General features: G+C 58.8%; 1 protein-coding gene across 11 annotated transcripts in view; it reads left to right on the top strand.

Moving 5' to 3' along the window:
* The window catches only part of MCF2L (MCF.2 cell line derived transforming sequence like), a 174,244-nt gene that overhangs the window by 74,412 nt on the left and 87,051 nt on the right, over positions 1–12,781 (top strand). Inside the window, exon 1 of one of the 11 annotated variants that reach the window (XM_046664017.1) lies at positions 2,443–2,677. The exons of 8 other annotated variants lie outside the window; for them this stretch is intronic. Coding sequence is in view for 1 of the 3 variants with exons in the window: in XM_046664010.1 (XP_046519966.1) it covers positions 2,802–2,898 (97 nt within the window). In the remaining 2 variants the exon portion in view is untranslated. Of the gene's footprint in view, positions 1–2,442; positions 2,678–2,707; positions 2,899–5,512; positions 5,585–12,781 lie in introns of those variants that run through there. 2 more of the 11 variants (XM_046664010.1, XM_046664024.1) reach the window with 2 other exon arrangements.

Genomic DNA, 12,781 nt, shown 5'->3' with positions numbered 1-12,781 from the left:
TCTCTGTCCACTCCCATCCTCCCTCTCTGTCCAGTCCCATCCTCCCTGCACTGACCGGTCTCCGTCCTCCCTCTCTGTCCAGGCCCACCCTCCCTGCACTGACCGGTTTCCATCCTCCCTCTCTGTCCAGCCTGGAATTTCTGGCTAAGCCCCTTGACTTGCAGGTAGTTGATGGGCTCTCAGGCCCACATGCGGCACATTTCCTTGCTCCCAGGGGAGGTGTCCGGCCTTGGCTTTCCTCCCTGCCTGCGACTTGGCCCTGGTTCCACCGTTTGTGCGTCTCCAGGGCAGACTGGCCTCTGCCGCCCTGTGGACAGGCCTCCCCGGGCACTGTGGCCGTTGTCCTTGGGTTGAGTGTTTGAAGAAGCATCTTCAGATGAGGAGAAGATCCAACAGTCAGACGTCCCCCACCTGAGGCCCGAGGAGAAAGTACAGTTGCAAAGTGTGGTTTTCTTTGATGGCCAGAAATGGATGTGATGTCAGTTAATTAAGGGGGAGTCAGGGATAACCTCCTGATGTCCCCTCTGCTGTGTCCTGCAAAGAGCTGCCGCCGTGTCAGAAACAGAACGGCATGTACACTGGAGCCCGTGGGGAGTGGTGTCCACGCTGCGCTCCTCTGCCCAGGGTCGTAGGGCATCGAGGTTCCACAAGCCAGGAAAACTGGTTGTTTCACTCAGAACTCAAAAATGCTCTTTATAGAAATGTGTTTCAGGTTGGGGTGGACAGTTTTAAAAAGAACCAGCATTTACTAAAAGAAGCTAATAAATACATTTGAGGCACCTGGGTGAGTAGATACTGCAAACGAGCACAGAATTTCCCTTTGAGCTGCCTGGTAGCTGATGCAAAAAGGGGAGATGTTTGGACACAAGGTCACATGCAAACAGAAGGTTCTTCTGGGAGGGATTCTGGAGGAAACTCAACAGCTCAGCTGCGTGTGCTGGGAACCCTGGAACACTCAGTGGTGATGTCTTTGGAATGTTTCCTTTCTTTTGGAAAATCAATGCACCTAAAAATGCTGAAAACTTAATGCTAAATTTTGGTGAGGCCCTTTCCAAAGTGGGCCGACCACAGGATGGTCCCGGTACTTGCTTGGGTTCCTCTGGCTGTTCCAGGAGAGTTGAGTGCAAAGGGGATCTGACCTGCAACTAGACTGTCTCTCAGCGGGACAAGCCCCCGTCCGCGCCTGGTTGTCTGCAGGGGCCGTGTGAGGTACTTGTGTGACGTACAGCTGGCTGCTTCCGATGCCAGATGGCGGGAGCGGGGCTGGGTCCCTGAGTCCTGGGGGCAGAGGCCCGTGTCTGTGCCGAGGCCAGAGGTGTGGCTGCCTGAGGGAGGGCCCAGTGGCCTTAGAGTGCTGTCGGCGGGCACACACATTTGGGGAAGTGCAGCGTCGACACTTGGCCCCTGGCTCCGTGGGTCATGCCACTGACGCGTTTATGCTTGCAGACCTGCTCCGTCTTCTCGGGAGTCACAGAAGGCAGAGGAGAGGGGAAACATGTGTCCTCACTGTTGTTGCTCTCTCTGACTTTCTGGAACTCCCACGAGAGAGCTGGGGAGACAGGAGAAGACAGCGAGTTTGATGGGGAGCGTGCTTCTTTGAAGAAACACTCACCCTGAGATGTGCCCAGGTGGGCTCCAGTCGGGCTCAGTAAGGAGAAGTTTTGCAGTCTGAAGAAACCTGGAGATTATTACTATTTTTGTTACTTTAAATTTTGGGCACCTTGGTGGGACTCCTGCTTCTGGCCCCCTACCCCGAGCTCCCGGTCCTCTGCAGGTCGGCTCCAGGACGTAGCTGGCACAGCTTGGCTCAGGCCCAGAGGACATAGAGCCGGGTGCTGAGGCGTCTGGGTCTTTGTGGGGTCTCAGCCCCCAGGAGCCTGGGCTGCAGGCCCACCTACCACAGCACCCACCCCCCGCCCCAGCCCTGTTGTCTAAGCGGCTTGGACTCCAGCGCGTAACGGGCAGTCTCGCTGGGCACCTGCTGGTTGGGGTTTACGGACTGTGTCCACTGCCTTGATCTCTGACGTCAGAGTGAGGGGACATCTTTCCACTGTCCCAAGGAGCCAAGACCGTGTGGTGGGCAGGGCCAGCCCGGCTGTGACGGCGGTACCAGGTGGCCCAGGCGTTCTCCAGGCTCTGAAAGAGGGTGTCCAGGTGGGGGTCCCCACTTTACACCCCAAATGGCTTTACACACCATTTGTTGGAGACACACAGGCCTTGAAGGAGAGGCTGGAAGGGACACAGGGGCCTGGGATGTGGGGCCTGTGTCTCCACTCACCTTCCTGTAAACAAACACAGCCTCCACCCATGTGTTCCCGAGAATGGCCCCTTGTGTCCGGGGCATCAGACTTTATCAGAGGGAGGAAGGTGGTGACGCAGAGTCACTCTGGACAGTATCGTCTGATTTAACGTGTCCATCGGTGTGTCTCTTTCCCTGGGCAGCGTGGAACGTTGGCTGTTCGACCTGCCCGGCACCTGCTTGGAAGCTCAGGGAAGTCACGCCGGCAGAGGTGTCCTTGTGCCTGGAAACGAGGCCACGACAGGGCGGGCGTTCCTTTCCCCTCCAGCCGCCCAGCAGCTGGCGAGCCGGCCGGAGTCCGTGTGTATACACAGGGTGGGGAGAGCAGATGAGGCCTGCAGGAGAGCAACCACCCTTAATGCTGCTTCCTAGTTCGCGGTGAGATGAGAGTGGGAAGTCGGCTGGTCCCTCGTGCAGATTTTAGGGAGCAAAGTTCAGTGGAAGGAGGGAGGGCAGCGGGAGCGAGCGCAGGGGCGAGCGTCTGCCTGTGTGCTCATCAGCCATGGGGGACCGAAGGGCTGCCCGCATCTCCGTGCCGGAAATGAAAAGCTACTACATTTATTCTGAGTGGTGCTCCTGGCTGCTCTCTGTTGCTGAGGGTGAGTCCTTGGGTCCCTCTGGGGTCGCTCACAGGAGGTGCACTGGGGCGGTCAGGGGTCTGGGGGCGGTCAGGGGTTCTGGCTGCACACGTGCTGTTTTGATGTGTCCGTTAGTCGTCAGTGTGGGGCTGGTTCTCACAGACCTGTCGTGTTGGCAGGGGAGGGTCTGCGTGGTCTGTGTGGTCCGTGTCCCTGGAGTTTGGAATCCCGGGGGAGTGGGGATTGTGAGTAATGAGCCTCTCACCCAGCGTTACCATCAGATGACCGGTCGTGTCACCGGCTTCCTGAGGCACATGATCTCCCTGTGGCTGGCAAGGGTGAGCTCCCAGCCAGGAGGGGAGAGCTCAGCCGGCACTGAGCCCGGCAGAGCTGCGGCTGACCCTGCGCTGAGGGCGCCCGGTACACGAAGGTCCATGCGTAAAACACAAAATAGAGCAACAGCCGTTAGCTACGTGGTATTGATGATCCCGGGACGGTGATGGCTTCTGTGAAGATCAGCTTGTACTGTGCAGTGACACGAAGCCGCTTCACCATCAGCTTTCCAGGAGCCGCAGATCCTGGCGCAAACCCCGGTCCCGGCCTCGAGGGCTGAGCCAGTCTCCTGTGTGGGAAGGGCGCTCCTGCATGCCACCCTGGGATCTCCTGGAATGTGGATAGGGAGGGCCCTTGCTCCCTCATGGGCTGAGTCTCATCCTTTCTGTGGTGAGAGCTCTGACGTCTTTGGGACCAGGATCTGGCCTGGCCGGGGAAGATGCAGCCCGTAGGACCGGAGCCTCTGGAAGTTTCCTTGGCATTTCATGTGGCCCCGTTCTGAGTTCTCCCCGTCAGGTGTCGAGCTTTGCCGTTGATGAGCTTTGCGTCACTGTCTCATCTGAGTGTCTTCCTTTTGCTGACGGGGAGGGTCAGGCAGTCGTGCTTGACCTGGAGGGTTGTCAGGAGCGACCGTGGCGATGGGCCGGCAGGCACTGGTGGGCGGCTGGTGTGCATCCTGGGTTTGCTGCGTGGACCACGGCCAGCCAGGCTTCCCGGTTCTCCTGTCATTGTCATGGTAGCGACAGGACGCCACAGACAGGAGCCGGGTCAGTGAGTGATGGAGGAGGACACAGGGAAGGGGTGGGCTGCGCGGTGGAGCCCCTGGGGACCCCCGGGGAAGAGGGGAGAAGGCCAGCGTGGCTCGGCTGGGCAGAGAGGAAGCTGGCAGTTGGGAATTCCCGCAGCCCGGGTGAAGCACCCCGAAGGCCTTGGTCCAGGTGGGAACAGAAACCCGGGCTCTGCCAACGAGACTAGCGGCTGCCTCAGTTTATCTGTTTGTGAAATGATCATATGCCTTTCCCTTCAGGGAAACTGAGGCTGAGTGAGAGCTGAAGCTTCTGTGGCGTTGCGTTCTCCAGTCAGTGTTGGGGCTAAGCCCACAGTTAGACGAAACAGCCTTAAATCCTGACAGAAACGCCTGAGGGGTTCATCGTGTCCGGCCTCCTGCCTTGGCCGTGTGGGCTGGCAGCTCACAATGTTGCCCGTTGGAGTAGATCCCACGAGAGCCGCCTCCCATACGGCCTGGGGCTTGGGCACGCCGTGCTCCTCTGGTCCTTGGCCGCGTCCGTGCAGGCCACCGGAGCCCGCGAAGCTCCTCAGGCGTCACAGAGACGAGAGGCGGCCCCGCCTGCGCCAGCCCCAGGCCTGCGTCTCCCCCCCCCCCCCCCCCCCGGCCTCGAGGTTCCCCCGGGACGACGGGCACTCGGGAAGGGTGCCGGTCACTCGCGGCCAGGGTCTCCGTTTACGTCTTGCCATGAAAACAAGCCGCGGAGCCGCCCAGCCCTAGGCGGGCCTCTTCTGAGCTGCTCCCTTCTGCTGCCTCGTCCTCACATTCGGAAGCCAAGGAACACCCGTCCGTGTGGGTCGGACCCGTGGCCGCAGGGCTGGTGGACGCGGACGGCCACAGGGACGGGAGCGGCCCTTCCTCACTGTCGGCGTTGTTGTGCAGGTGCTCGAGTGTGGATGTGTGTGAGCTCACTCCGGGAGCCCCCTCACCAGGCCGTCCCTCTGGGCCGTGGCCCCTGCCCCTTCCCCAAAGGACAGTGGGACAGCGGGACGGCCATGGGGCTGTGCTAGAGGGTGCATGCAGCCGGGGCCAGGGTCTCCCGTGTGTGTCTGGTCCAGGTTGGAGCGAGTCTTTGAAGGCGGTCTCTGTCTGCCCGTTCCTTCCAGAACTTTCTGGAAATGCTTTTGTCTAAACTTCTAAACTGAATGTGGTCCCTCCTGCACCCCCCGGGGTGGGATGGGGCTGCTGGGGGCACAGCCCAGGGTCCCCCTCACCCGCCCAGCAAGCAGCTGTTACCCGGCAGCCTCCGAGTTTCTGTTTTGATTTTCCGTCCTGTTCTTCTTTATTTTTCATGAAATGTCCGAATTCCCCTCCTGGTTCCCTCAGGACTGCTGTTCATGTGACAGCGGAATCCGAGGGCGATCGGCTGCCACAAGACCGGGAGGCACGGGCTGGGTGCCCCTCTCCCCCGATTTGGCTAAAAATACTCTACTGGTAAATTAAAATTGAGTCAGAGCGGCAAAACCCGGGAAGTGAAACTTGGCCTGGTGGAAGCTCACGGACCAAGTCCTCAATCTCAGAGCTCAGCTGCTCCTCTGGGAGAGCCAGAGGCCCTGCGCGCTGTGGGACCTCGCCTGTGGGCAGCAGGTAGGGGCCTCAAGCCGGTCGGAGCATGGCTGACACACTATCAGTGCCGGTGCTGGTCAGAGGGGCCCCTCCGGGTGGTCCGCGGAGGTTGTGTTAAGTCTGTAGGTGTGCGAGTGGGTTGTGAAAGGGGACAGCTGATGTGGTGTCAGGGCGCTGACCGGATTGCCACTGCAGTGCCCCCTCAGCGTCCTCCTCAAGCTGGGCTGTGAGATGCCCGAGAGGGAGGCGGACATGTCCAGACTTGAGCCCTTTGCCCGGTCTGTGGAGAGCTGGCAGCCACGGTGTGTTTGTGTCATGGAGACGGTGGCAGGGTGGGCAGGGGTGCCTGGCTCTGAGTGAGGTCTGTGTCCAGAGGAAAATCGGAGGGGCTGTCTGAGGGTGGAGGCTTCCTCCCAGAAGGTGCGCGCGCGTCTCCGGGACTGTTCGCTGGCCCTGCCTGGCGCACTGTGATTCAGGGGGATGCGAGCAACGTCTGACAGCACGTAGGCTGTTTGCTGGGGGACACGGCTGCCTCTGACCGGGGCCACCGTACTTTTAATTCTCTATCTGCCACATTCGCTTCTTTCCCAGTATTGTATGGGGAGCAGAAAGGTTGCCAAGTGCCTCTGGGGTGCAGTTCGTCCATCATACAAATGTGTGTCTGAAATATACACAGGACGGGGGAGAGCGCGGCGCTGCAGGCCACGTTCGCCTCGGGGCAGCAGTGGGACCCTTCCTTAGCGCCTCCGACAGGTACATGCGCCCTTCCCGCTTGGGGGGCTTTGCGTGTACACAGGCAGCACATTCCGATGGCAGCTGGCCCTACAGAGACCCTGGAAGGGTCGTTCTGTGTCCAGCAGGAGATAAAGCTCGCGTCCGGGCCCTTTCTCAACTCTTAGCCTCCATGTGAGATGCAGACACTCGCAGGTCGGTAATGTTTTCCTTTTAATTTATCCGTCACTGCAGTGGCTTGGATTTCTAGGAGGCTCATCCACTGAAAGCAGCGTGAATGACAAAACCCATGTTTGTCACTGTCTCACATTGAGACCACTATGATTTGTGTGTGCTGGCAACACTAGTTTAAACCCTGTTGTGGAATATTTGTTCCAAATCCTGCGACATCAGATAGGCTGTGCTGGGGAGACCACTTTTTCTGCGTCTCTAGAGCAGTCTGTGTTTTTGAGGACAGAAAGTAAAGAGCGAGTGAAATGAAACCAACCTACGCTCATCCTGCGTGTGGGGCCCTGAGAAAGAGAAAAGCAGACCCCACCAGGCTGGGTGAGCTGGGCGGCAGGGGGCTGACGGTACCCTCTGTGGTTTTGTTCACACCGCCTGGGAAATAGGTCTGCTCTCGAGTACGCCTTCATTTTCCAAGGTTGCCTGAAAGAGCTGTTCAGAGTAGCTTCCGTGACTTCTACGTAGGAGCAAATTTTCAGAAAAATAAACTGTCTTCTGTATTAAGCTAAGAACAAATGAATTCACAAAAGGTTTCAAAGGCCCAAGAAGTGCTTTTCTTCCTTCCTTCCTTCCTTCCTTCATTTGTTCCAGAGGCAGGCACGGAGTCTGCTGTCTGGCGGGCCTGTGCTCGGCGCTGGAGACAAAGACGTAAAGTCGACCTGTGTCCTGTGGACAGTGGGGGTGGACAGTCCAGGCTAGGAGAGCGCGTCTGGGTGTCAGTCAGCTTTGGGGGAGAGGTCAGTGGGTTGAGCGGCTGAACAGAAATGCGCTTCGTCCCCTCTGAGGAGCTACCCCTGCTGCCACCTGATGGTGAGCGAGCCCCAGCACGGGGTCCCTCTGCCCGGTGGCCGCTCTGCCCCTGGCTGACCGGAGGGAGGGGCTCCTGTTCCCTTGCAGGGGCCGGAGTTGAGCGTGTGTTGGCTCCAGGAAGCACAGTCTGAACTCAGCCTGAAAGTGAGCCCCGGGTGTCTGCGTGGGACTTCCTTAAATGAGCCTCCAAGAAAGCCCAGCAGCCTGTTGTAATGCAGCTTCCCTGTTTTGGGGAGTATTTGCCTGAATGACACAAACATCTTTCAGATGCTTTTTCCAATTGCATTACTCATTCTGTGGAGGGATAAAAAGCATGATTTTTTTTTGAAGCATGATTTCATTAGAATGTTGGAATTTTTACCAGAAGTTGTTAGGAGCTCCAAGAATCTGTCAGATATTTGTAAATGGATCAGGTGAAAAAAGCATCCTAAATGTGACAGCTTATAATGCAACTGAAATGTGCATGTGAAACATTTTTGAGAGTTTTGCATTTCATGCCCAGTCGTCCAGCTAGAGTCACAGCCGGCCGCCCCCTGGCCTGTAAAGGATGATGTTAGTTCCAGAGTTAGGAGACCTCTTTATGTCTTAAGTGACTAGAAATAACTTATTTTAACTCAAGATTTGGCCAGTTCTGGTCTCGACCCCATGCCCACCTGACAGTGCCCAGCCTGCGTGTGGGATCTCAGGCCCCATGCCCACCCGACAGTGCCCGGCCCGTGTGTGGGATCTCGACCCCATGACCACCCAACAGTGCCCGGCCCGCATGTGGGATCTCAGACCCCATGCCCACCCGACAGTGCCCAGCCTGCGTGTGGGATCTCAGACCCCATGCCCACCCGACAGTGCCCAGCCTGCGTGTGGGATCTCAGGCCCCATGACCACCTGACAGTGCCCGGCCCACATGTGGGGTTTCAGGCCCCATGCCCACGTGACAGTGCCCGGCCTGCGTGTGGGGTTTCAGGCCCCATGCCCACCTGACAGTGCCCGCCTGCGTGTGGGATCTCAGGCCATGAGTACGATTTCTTGTTGCAAGTTCCTTTTTTGTGCACTCATAGTAACCTTCTCAAGGTGTTTGAAATAATTCCTTAAACAAGGAAAGTATTACCTTTTTTATTAGCAGAAACCACTGTGACTCAGGAATGTGGCTCACTGCTCAGGGGCCACTGTGAACACCCTGACTTGTCTGTCCAGGGCTGGGGCCACATGGTAGCCGCAGGCATGGGACACCCTCCAGCTCTTTCTTGGCCTCTGTTGGTGGTCGAGTCTTGGTTCCTTGAGGGTGGATTTTGGAAATAAGCACATCTCTCAGAAGGGTGCGTGTTGGACTCGTTAGCTGGGCGGCTGCCTCTCGGTTCCCAGGGTGTGGGGCCGTGATGTAAGCACTGTGTTTGCAGGGGACTTTGCCGCCCCAGAGGGCGAGGGGGAGGCTGAGGAGGGTGTCAAGAGAAGAGGATTGGACCCACCCAGCAGAGACAGATCAGAACCGGAGCCACGTGACAGGGAGGCACATCGATCGAGCAGAGTCTTAGCCGCATCTCCTCCTTGTGAGACTGACACAGAATGTCTAGCTGTGGGGGGGGCATGTGGCACGTCCTTGTTTTCCCCCTCCCCTTAGCATTTCAAGCCACTCTGTTAATCAGTTATTTTTTGTGGCATTGGGACTTCCATATTCATTTAAATCAACATAACGTCTGAGACAGCAGAAAGCTCACTTGTGTTCTGGCTTTAAACGCACTGGCTTTTTAATTATATGGGCTCTGCAGAGCGTAAAAGAAAGGGTGTTCTGCCAACAGCTGGTGTGGATCTCACACTGTCTGCATGGGGCTCAGGCCCAAATGCTACGACGCTCACCTGGCAGCCATGGTTCCGTCTTCACCCCATGCACCGAGCACACCTGAGCTCAGGTCCCGTGAAGCGAGGGGTCAGGGGGCGCACAGCAGGAGGCGTATGGTCTCTGGCGGTTACAGGACTGGGAGAGGCAACCCGGAGACGATGGGGCGGGACGTCCGGGGTGAGGGAACATACGTGTTGATGTGAACACGGGAGCAGTAAGGAGTGGCCATGGCTGTAGCCCGCCAGGTGGGAGGGGAGTTTTGGTCCAGGACCTGGGCTTCTAACCAGAGCCCCTAGTGCCTGAAGCAGAGATGTGGAAGGAGACTGCTCTTTGGGCAAGGACGTGTGGGAACAGTGTGGAGGTGGGAAAGCAGTTACCCAGAACCTTCCGGAACGGTCCAGGTCACAGGCAGTGAGATTCTGAACCGCAGGGACCAGGCAGGGGCCTGACTGGGGAGACTTCCGGGCGAGAAGGGACGGAGCCGGTGAGGTTCTGTGGGGTAGGGGGAGGTCCCCAAGGCCGTTCCGGGACGTCTGGCCCAGGATCTGGGGGTGGGCGAGAGAGGAGGGGGCAGGGGCCCGGTTCAGAGCCGGAAGCATCTGAGAGCAGGCGTGGACGTCCTTACAAATACGCTGGAAATGGCTTCAGTTCAGAAGATGAGTTTCTGGCGAACAGTTACCTTCCTTGGAACCAGGGCTGAGGAGGGTCGGTGGAGAATGCTGCGGCGTCAGCAGCCGACTTGGCGAGTTGTTTTCCCTTTGACGTAAGCGGACACGTGAAATACAGCAACAAGGAAGCACGGCCTCACTGAAGGGAGGCGGTGGTGTGGACGGGGGGGTCGTGGGGCGGCCACGAGGATGCTGTTTCCCCGTGCTACCACACTGGCGTCTTCAGAGTGGCTGCTGCATGGTCTCGTCTCCAGGCTCCCTCCGCAAGACCCTTCCAAGATGATTAACCGACTTGAAGAAACCTTTCCCGGAAGTTCCACATGGGACATGTGGGTGGGACGGTCCCTGAAAATCCCGTTAGCCCTGAAAGCGTGGTCACCTCTTAGCCGTGTGGGGTCCACCCTTTGGGGCCGTGTGCAGAGCAGCTCTTCCTGGGGTCAGCTGGGGGGCCATCCACCTACGGGACGGGCATGAGATGCCTGTCGACGGGGACGAGGACAGGGACGTGCTCCTGGAGCTGGGAGTGAGATCCCCCGTGCATGTTCTCAGTGTCAGGACAGTACATGTGGGGTCTGGCATGTTCCCGGAGCTGTTGCAGTTTCCCAGGAGAGGTGAGCGCCTGGCCAAAACAACAAGAGGACAGAGGAATCCGGGGTCAGGACCAGGATGGTCTTTAAAGGGTTGGATCAGGTCTGTGAAGGAAAATAGAGCTAACGGCTGGGCAAAGGAATGTGGTGCAGAGACAGACACAAAATGGGAATATAAACTTGAGGGGAGTTAGGGCAAAACTAGAAGCGGGCCCAGAAGAGAGTCGGCCCCAGGGGCTTCTAGAGCGTCCAGAGGGCCTGCTCTGAAATCCAGGAGCCGCAGTGGGAGCCGCGGTGGGTCCAGGAGAGACTAGGCCTGGCGTTGAGGTGCATCTGCAGACTCTGCCCCTTGTTCCTGGGGAGCAAACCCAGCTCCCCAGCACCTCCCTTCTCCCGATGGGAGAGGAAGCACAGGAGGCCAGAGCCAGAAGCACGTGTGTTTCTGCGCTGGAGGGGTGTGTGGGCGGGAGCAGGGCGGCACAGACCGAGGGGAGGCCCCAGGGGGCCTCTCCTTGTGAGTCCGTGAAAACCTCTGAGAGTGGGAAGCGTTTATGAAAATACTTTAAGACGCTGCATTCGCCTTTGGTGAGCCTGCCTGTCTCGTCCTACCAGTCGTCATCCCACTGGTCTGGGATGTGGGGAAGGCCCCACTCAGTGACCTGCTGGTCAAGACCCGCTGCACCGCCCTTCATCCCAGGAGAAAGTCGTGCCAGGAAAACGGGACCTTCTCTGCTCTCTGGGATGCCCGCCCCGCTTCAGGATGCCTTTACCAGGGCCAGAGGTCGCCTCCTCATCCTGCAGGTGGCCATCAGGGACCATGTGACCGTGGTCAGCTGGCGTGGATCCAGGTGTGCCACGGAGGGTTCTCTGGAGCCAGCTGGCTGGATTCAGCTCCTGGGCAGGCCCCTCCCTCCCATGAGCTGGGAGTGGGTCTCAGTCTTATCATCCACAAACAGGAATGGCAGCCCCTTCCTCTCGGGGCCGCTGGGACCCCCCCAGGTGTTGGCCCAAGGTCAGGTCTAGGGCCCCCCCCCACACTGGCTCAGCTTTCCGGGTCTCATCTTTTCTCCATTTCTCGGAGCATCATCTGATGTGGGCTCCTAATCGTGTGTCTGCTCCTCCCGCCCTGCAGGACACAGGCCCCCCGACAGCCTGTGAGTGGCCACCACCAGGCCACTTTTCAGACGAGCTCACGAGGCAAGGAGCTGGCTCTGGCTGGGCGCAGGGCCGTGTCCCGCAGAGGCTCCCGATTTGGTCCGAGCCGGTAAATGCTCCTGGTGCGGAGTGTGCTTGGATCGAAGGAGAAGCCGCATGGAGAGCTTAGGGCCGAGCCCACGTGCCCAGGGCTCAGCAACTTTCATCCAAGACCCTGCCCGCCAGGACCTTTAGCTCCACTCCCTCTTGGTCGCTGTGGGACCGCTCCCCCTGGGGCCAGGTCATTCCTCTGCCCTGTGACCCAAGGCAGGGGGAGCAGATTCCGACCCCACGGTGCAGCACAGGCATCTCAGCCCGGATCCTAGCCCCATGCACCCGTGGGTGCTGGCCGGGCAGGTGGGCGGCCTGTCTGGTCCTGCCCACCTAGCCCTGGTGTCGCCTGAGACACAGGGGGAGCAGCAGAGAACGCTGTGCGCTAGTGTTGGACTGTGGGGCTGGTGATTTCTGAGGTGGCAGTCGCACCTGCAGCCGCATGGATCCTGGGCACACCCCCTGTGAAGGAGGACGTTCCTTCGGGGGCACCCAGAGGCCCCCGGGCCCAGCACACAGCACAGGCTTGTCCTCTCCTCACACGGCTCCGGGCTGACCTTAACCTAACCAGCTCCTAGCCCTCGTCCGCTCCCACCAAATCTCCCGTCCGTCCCTCCCAGGGTCACGCCTCCCTCCCAGGGTCATGACTCCTTCCTTTCCCGGCATGGCCAGACGTCTCATCTGGATGCCCAGGTTTGGCTGGAGCCTCTTAGTCCCTTTTCATTATATTCTGTTGCAGAAGGGTAAACGCCGGTTAAAAATAAAACATGTTGGCTTTGGGGCTTTTAAAAACCAGAATGGGTTTTTCTGAGGTACCCGCATTGCAGCCAGCCCTGGGTGGTTACCGGGACCTGAGCCCCGCCCTGCTCTGTGTGCCATGGAGCTGTGAGCGACCAGAAGCCCTGGCACGACTTTCCGTGTTTCTCAGGGTGTGAGACTCATTTGGAAAGCAGCCCTAAAGGAGGGTGTGCCCTCCCTCCAAGGGGTCTTCTGATGTGCCTCCGTCCCCTCCACCAGTTCTCCTGGCACCCTGGGAGCACCTTCCCTAGACGCGGATCCGATGGGCCCGTGGGCGCAGGCTCCTCCGTGAGCCCTGCACTGAGATCTGGTGCTGCCC

Source organism: Equus quagga, chromosome 6, assembly GCF_021613505.1.
Source record: "Equus quagga isolate Etosha38 chromosome 6, UCLA_HA_Equagga_1.0, whole genome shotgun sequence".
NCBI classification, from domain to species: Eukaryota; Metazoa; Chordata; class Mammalia; order Perissodactyla; family Equidae; genus Equus; species Equus quagga.
The sequence above is the reverse complement of the archived record's forward strand: the minus strand, read 5'-3'. Positions and strand labels throughout refer to the sequence as shown.